The sequence below is a fragment of the Borostomias antarcticus genome, assembly GCF_949987555.1.
Source record: "Borostomias antarcticus genome assembly, chromosome: 21".
NCBI classification, from domain to species: domain Eukaryota; kingdom Metazoa; phylum Chordata; class Actinopteri; order Stomiiformes; family Stomiidae; genus Borostomias; species Borostomias antarcticus.
Window position 1 is genome coordinate 631,989 of NC_140254.1, and position 7,500 is coordinate 639,488.

A 7,500-nucleotide genomic window follows, 5' to 3' on the forward strand; every position below is an offset into this window, starting at 1 on the left:
TTCCTCTTTCACTCACCTATCCAGATTCCTCTGCTGTACCTCCCATAGCAATACACTCATAGAGATGCCGGGTCTGGACCTCCATAACTATTGTATTGTATTCTATTGTGTGGTACTGTCCAGGCTCCAGGTTAAAGCTCAGACCGGGATGTGAAGGGATCATAAATGCTTCCTCTCCGTCCAAGTGAGAGAGACAAATGGTTTTGGAGGGAATGTGAGTGAGCGAGAGGGAGAGAGACAGAGCAGATATTCATGTGAAAGGCTAGACAGGAAATGACCTCGCTGAAACAGGGGGGTTCCCCGACAGGGCCACGTTTTAAACACACACATGCACACACGCACACACACACATACATGCACACAAATGGACACACACTGTTCCCAGTGCTATGAAGGCTAATGACTCGGTATGATGTCCATGGAGAATGCATGAGAATGAGGCTATGTGAGTCAAGGCTCACCCACAATGTTGGCAATGTAGGCTAGGAGTTTACAGATACAATAGTCATACAATAGTGCTCTGGAAAACATTGCATCATGGGTCTCATTCTCAGGGGTGGTTAAAATCCCTGTGTGTGTGTGTGTGTGTGTGTGTGTGTAAGAGAGAGAGAGAGAGCGAGAGAGAGAGAGAGAGAGAGAGAGAGAGAGAGTGTATGTGTGTTGTATATGAAGTTTTTTTTTTTTTTAAATGTCTGCCTGTCCTCTCTGTAGTTGACAGACATCTCCAGCTGGCCAGTATATCAGCTCTGTCAACGAAAAGTTTTTCCACAGGTTGACGAAGCTAGACGGCCCCTCTTCATTAAACTAAAGGCCTGGCTGTGCTTGTGGGGGCTCGTGATGGGGGACAAGACTCCACCTTATGTCTTAAAGGGCCAGGTGTCAGGGGCACACTTAGGGACACACATTTTCAAAGTGCATTGTGCCTTGACAAAATCATACTAACGCTCTGTCGGGTGGCACACTGCCCCAACTCAATGAACCACTCTGTGCTCTTAATTCTGTGCCTTTCAAGTGTAGATTTGGCAGCACGCCTCTGCAGCCTCAACACATACACATCACGACCTGAATTCCACTTGGAGAAATGTGAACCATCTGGGCACCATCAGTAGGCTACGACCCTCCCCAGCTACATACGTCTGATGTAGCCTAGCCTGATCAGGGCCTGAGTAGAGTAGGCCACTCAACCTCAAAGTGAAGCCCGATTCTAGAAACGCCATCTCACAACCGTGCCACGATGTTACAGAGCTCAACACTTAAATCAATATCATACGCATTTCTTAACCAGTGTGAATGTGTGAACTAGAGCGTGAATCTGACAAGCATTGTTCTTTAAGTGACATGAGAACCGGGTGGTGCGAGGAGATCCAAGTGCGAGTCTAGAGAGTCCGAGTGAGACCCATGGTGGGAAGACAGGCTTCCCGTATGCTTTCTCCATATGAGCACCAGGGGGGGGCGGGGGCGCGGAAAACTCGGTCAAAGGGTTCGAGGGTTCGGACATCTCTCTTTCTCCCTCTCCATGTAGCGAATTGGATACGATATATGTGGCGTGCATGCATATCTCCCACGCGTTTGATTAGTTACAGTTGTGTGTGTGTGTGTGTGTGTGTGTGTGTGTGTGTGTGTGTGTGTGTGTGTGTGTGTGTGTGTGTGTGTGTGCGTGCGTGCGTGCGTGCGTGAGAGAAAGAGAGAGAACGCAACGCGCGCGCGCAGCATTGGGTCCCGTGCGCCAGGCGCTGTCCACATCTGGTCTTGGCGGGGACGGAGTTTCGGGGAGGGGCGGTGTGTGTATGTGTGGGAGAGAGCTAGTGCAATGTGTGACTGTGTGTGTGTGTGTGTGTGTGAGAGAGAGAGAGAGAGAGAGAGAGAGAGAGAGCGCTCTGCGTCTGAACTCATTTTTTTGCGGAGGTCTGTAATTTGCACCAGATGACCACTTGGGGGATGGAGGATCTTGGGGAGGTGAGCGTTTCCTCACACGGCACAAGAGCGCAGCGCACAAATTAACTTATTCTATGGCTGAACGCTGTGTTTAGTCATGGATCCAGAAGCTTCTGCACATTAAACAAGTACCACTTTCCACTTCAGAGCAACTAGTGGATAATGGATATATCAGACGCCAGTATGAGAGTGGACAGTCGAAGTAACTGCACTTGAGCAACACAAAGGGAATGCCGCAGACGCCTGTGCCAACTGCCATTTGGAATGGATACCGGTAATTTCGTGGCAGTCATCTGCTTTCTCCTTTTGTCGTGCGACGGGTTTCTCTTGTCCTCACCGGCCAGGGGCCTCTGCCCCGAGAGCTGCGACTGCCAACATGCGCAGCACCTCCTGTGTACGAACCGCGGGCTGCGCGCAGTGCCCAAAGTCGCATCACGAGTCCCCGAGGACGTGCTGGTCTTCAGCCTCGGGGGGAACTTCATCGCCAACATCTCCGCCTTTGATTTCACACGGTACAGTAATCTAAAACGGCTGAATCTGCAGTATAATCAAATACATACCGTCCACCCAAAAGCGTTCGAAAAACTCTCCAAATTGGATGAGTTGTATTTGGGTCATAATCTACTATCAACTATACCCCCTGGGACTTTGCAATCCCTAAAGAAGTTAACTATCTTATATAGTAATAACAATGACATCAAGAAAATCACCCCGGAGTTGTTTGGTAACTTGGAGAGCCTTGTTAAACTGCGACTGGATGGGAACGCAATAGAAATGTTACAGGACTCGGTTTTTAAAAGCTTGACAAATCTGCATTACCTCCACCTAGAATCCAACCAGCTGCACCACATCCACAGACATGCCTTCTCAAAGCTCACCAAGCTCCGCTTTCTCAACCTGTCCCATAACAAACAGTCCGCCGTGCGTAATGTGTTCACATTCTCACAGCTCAGGGCTTTGACAACACTCATACTCTCTGAGAATGAAATCCAACACGTCGCAAACCACGTCTTTCAAAATCTAAAAAAGCTTTCAAAGCTCTCTCTCAGCAACAACAGGATCTCCCGTCTGGAAAGCGAGGCTCTGAAGGGTCTCTCGGGCGTGAGAGAGTTCCTGATTGACGGGAACGAGCTGGAGGAGATCCCCGCGGGGATCCTGGACTCGCTGGAGCGCATCGAGGAGCTGGACTTTAGTCGCAACCGGATTTCCACTGTGGATTCATCGGCGTTCATTCAGCTGAAGCACCTGAGGGTTTTGAAACTCAAAGACAACCGGCTCACGAGCATTTCCGGTAACGTGTTTGCACTCAACAGCGTCCTGTACGATCTGGATCTCCATGGTAACAACTGGACGTGCGACTGTCGCCTGGGGGAGCTGAAGCAGTGGATGACGTCGGCACATTCTCAGGGGAAGCTGCTGACCGTCTTCGTGCAGTGTCATCACCCTGCGACGCTGAGGGGGAAGTATTTGGACTATGTGAACAGCTCCCAGCTACAGGCCCCAGGGAACTGGACCCACCTATGTGAGAGCCACAGTGGGCCGGTGGAGAGCCGGGGCGCGGGGGTCGTGGAGAAGGACCTGGGGGACAGGGGGAGAGGAGAGGGGGGTGAGCTGAAGTTGGAGAAGAGAAGAGAGGGAGAGGAGAGGAGCGTGGGGAGGAGGGGGACAGAGGGAGAGGAGAGAGAGGCAGTAGTCTCGTTGAGGACAGAGGGAGAGGGCAGGGGTGAGGCCAAGAGAAAGGGGGTGATGGGGATGGAGGGAGAGGAGAGGGGGGGAGACGCAGTGGAGGAGGTGGACGTCCAGGGAGACCGAACGGGTCCAGTAGAGAAGTCTCCGTTGTCGGAGCGGAGGAAGAGAAAGAAAACGGTGACCAGCCCTGTTAGGAAGCGTGTGAAAGGGAGGCGGGGTTTCACTCCTGCAACAGAACCCCTGTCCCGTACCACTGCTCCGCCCCCCACCGCCATTGATAACCATGACAACCAGCCCCATAGCTTTGCCCCGGAGCTGCCCACCTCTGTGGTCCAGCGAGAGGAGAGGTTTGACCTGTTCAGGGCGGGGCAGAATGAGGGGTTGCCTGTGGTCACTGACCCCTGTGTGTTCAACCGTCATTTCATTACCAACGTGACCGTGGACCAGGTCACTTCCAGCACCGTCGCCGTCCACTGGACCACACGCGACCACCACCGATACACGCCAGGAGCCGGACCGGGACTGAACGAAGTCCACTACCGGGTTCTGTTTGACCGCTTCGGGACCACCGACCGCTTCCCCCGCTACGTTTATGCCCGTGGCGGCGCACGCTCGGTGACCCTCCGTGAGCTCAGTCCAGACGTCACCTACATGGCGTGTGTGGAGGGGGTAGTGGGAGGGGCTGTGTGTCAGGTTGCCCCACGCGACCACTGCGCCGGATTGGTCACTCTGCCGGAGGCGCGTCGCTCAGGCGGGGGACTGACCTCTGACCTCCAGCTGGTCACTGTAGCGACGCTGGCGGGTAACGGCGTGCTCCTGCTGGTGATTGGCGGAGCCTGGCTGGGGCGGAGCCTGAGGCGCAGACTCCAAAGGAGGAAGTCGGCGGTGCACGTGCGCCACATGTACTCCACCCGGCGGCCGTTCCGTGCCGCCATGGCAACAGCGGCGGTGTCTACAGACTTCGCAAGCTTCCAGAGCAGTCGTCCGCCCCGGCTGGGACCTCTGGAGGAGGGTGACCTCATCGAGTTCCCTTGTGAGCGTTTCCTAGACAACAGCATAGCCCGCAGGGATGGCATGCCGAGATTCTCTGACTACAACTTAGAACCTTAGAACCAACGAGAACCATCACAGGGAAACATACTTTGAAGTATGAAGATGGTTGTGGGATGAAAGGGAGCTTTGTTGAACTTCTCTTTCTCCCTGTTCTAAGAGTTAGACAGAGAGAACTAGCTTCTTGCTTGGACAATGGGAAAGTTCTTGACAACAGGAGGATCAGTAGGGTTATGTTTTTATGTATGTTAGGGTTGGCTTAAAGGTTAAAGGTTGGACAAAACAGCTGAGCTCATCACAGCCGGCTCAGTCTCCACAGGAAGTCGTTCCCTCTGACTTCCTGTACTTCCTAAGCCATATGCATTTCCTCTTCTATTTCCTTGCACCTGTGTGTGTGTGTGTGTGTGTGTGTGTATGTGTGTGTGTGTATGTGTGTATTTGTGTGTGTGTGTGTGTGTGTGTATGTGCGTATTTGTGTGTGTGTGTGTGTGTGTGTATGTGTGTATTTGTGTGTGTGTGTGTGTGTGTGTGTGTGTGCACGCGCGTGTGTGTGTAGATGATTTCAATGGTACTAGTGTATTACTAAACTTATAGACAACATTATGGCTTTTGATATGATTTTGTACAAAATGTCATTTGTAACCTGCTGAAATTACAATGAATGATAGCTGCTGGCTGGCAGAAAAATTATTGTCTGTAACTTCCATTCGATATGTTTTTTCTACTTTTTTTTACTGAACTATGTATTACTGTATGAGAATGAGACTTTCATTACTATGTATGAGAATGAGACTTTCATTACTATGTATGAGAATGAGACTTTCGTGTCCTGAGAATGTGAGTGCTGGACCCACGGTTCCTTTATGTGTGTGTGACAAACAATCACAATGGCAGACATTTTTTTGCAAGTGCAATAGTCAACCATGATAGTTGCATGCAACATCCTTTGTTTCACTGACCCTGACACAAATAAACAAGGTATAGAAAATCGGGCGGACTTATTCTGAATGTGTGTACGTGGTATGCATGAGTGTGTGTGTGCGTGGATGTGTCTGTGTATGTGTGTGTTTGTGTGTGCGTGTCTGACATGACTGGGTCTGGCAGTAGTTAAGTGGGCCGTTGTTTGAGTAGACAGGGTGGAGTACCTCCCACACTCAGCCACGTTTGGCTTCACATTCAGACACTTACAATTACACATAGAGACAGACATACACAGCTTAAAACAGGGTTATCATATGACCAGACACAGACCAGGCAACAGACCTGAGATATTAAGGAGGAGTCATGTATGTAACTTATGTTTAATGTTTATTTATCAATACAGTATTTCAATTGATTAGTGTTTGAAAAACAATGACTGGGAGAGACTTTGGGAAACCAAAATGTATAAATCTCCCACAAAAATGAACTGTGACCAAAGGTTGCCTAGGCTCATAGCAGATTGAATTGTATCTTTATGATGAGGTGGACTCTCTGTTGAAAAGAATGTGTGTTCTATTGTGTCTCCATAATTTGTGTTAAGATCCAGATGTTTGTGCTTCATTTGTGGTGGGGAACTCACATTGACGTCAGTTCCAGCCGTGGTCACTAGATGGCAGACAAGACCCTTTTCCTGTTTGCTGAGGCCAGGGTTCCAATTATTGGTTAACTGAGCGTTATATAGCAATATATAGCAAATCAATTACACCCATATTAATACAAAATATCAGCGATTGCACAAACGTCATTTTCTTTGTACCTTTTAGCTGAAAGCATGGCTAAAGTAAACCTATCCAACCATAGTATCACATTCACACTTTGTTACCAGAATACGTGCTTTTATTTTCAGCGATTGTCAATATCTGTACAATACAAAAGGTGAAACAAAACTAATTCGCAATACAGACAATTTAAAAGGATGCAGTTTGTTACTATGTTAGGCCGGTTTAGAAGATAAATGCACCCTGTAGGGAAATATGAAGTGCTTCACAGGGATTCTGAACTAAAGTACCAAACTGCTCCTGAAAGAAAAATTGGGTCTGTTTGAAGAGATTCTACAATAAGGAAATTCTACTCGTAGGTCTTGATGCTGTTTGTATGAAATATACAGTCATATTATTCTGCATTCACATTCTGAATTTCAGAAGGCTTAAGGTGACACAACTATACACATACACTGCTGCCTCCCCAATAACTGAGACTCCTTGTAGACATACTTGTTGTGCAAGTTACAATACTTAACACACACATTCAGAATGGGTGTGTTACAAAAGTCCTGGGTGATCTCCAGTCAGACTACTGTCAACAGAGACAGTCTAAGATTCCCTCGCAAAAAAAACATGTGCACACACAGACACACACACAGACACACACACATACACACACACACACACACGCACGCAGGCACGCACGCACGCACGCTCTCACACACATACACACACACACATACATACATACATACATACACACACACACACACACACACACACACACACACACGCACGCACGCACGCACGCACATACAGTACATACATACATACACACACACACACACACACACACACACACACACACACACACACACACACACACACACACATCAGGTGGCCATCACAGTGTTAAAGAGCCAATGATTCGAGGCTTGGAGAGAAACCCTCCCATCTCAGCGCTGGTGGAGGCCAGGAGATGAGGAGAGGGAGCACCTGTAGACTTTCTAGAAACATCCATAGATCCAGGGGTGACTCTAGTGTGTGTGCTGGATCTCCATGTGGCGCTGGTGCGCCGCGTCGCCCCCTGCAGCCGAGGAGGTGGAGATGCTGTTGTGCTGGATGGCCTGCGGACGCGAGC

At 49.5% G+C, this 7,500-nt stretch overlaps 2 protein-coding genes across 2 annotated transcripts in view; one reads left to right on the plus strand and one right to left on the minus strand.

Annotated features, from left to right (window-relative positions):
- Positions 1-2,199: 2,199 nt before the first annotated feature.
- tril (TLR4 interactor with leucine-rich repeats) lies at positions 2,200-4,734 on the plus strand (the record flags this gene model as incomplete). Its single annotated transcript, XM_084455499.1, has 1 exon — positions 2,200-4,734. One exon carries the CDS (start codon positions 2,200-2,202, stop codon positions 4,732-4,734), a length of 2,535 nt encoding a protein of 844 aa, XP_084311625.1.
- Positions 4,735-7,396: 2,662 nt separating this feature from the next.
- The window catches only part of LOC311323299 (cyclic AMP-responsive element-binding protein 5-like), a gene marked incomplete at both ends in the record, with an annotated part of 12,377 nt that continues 12,273 nt past the window's right edge, over positions 7,397-7,500 (minus strand). The window contains one exon of the mRNA XM_084455500.1: positions 7,397-7,500. This exon is cut by the window's right edge and continues 45 nt beyond it. Within this exon, the coding sequence (XP_084311626.1) occupies positions 7,397-7,500 (104 nt within the window).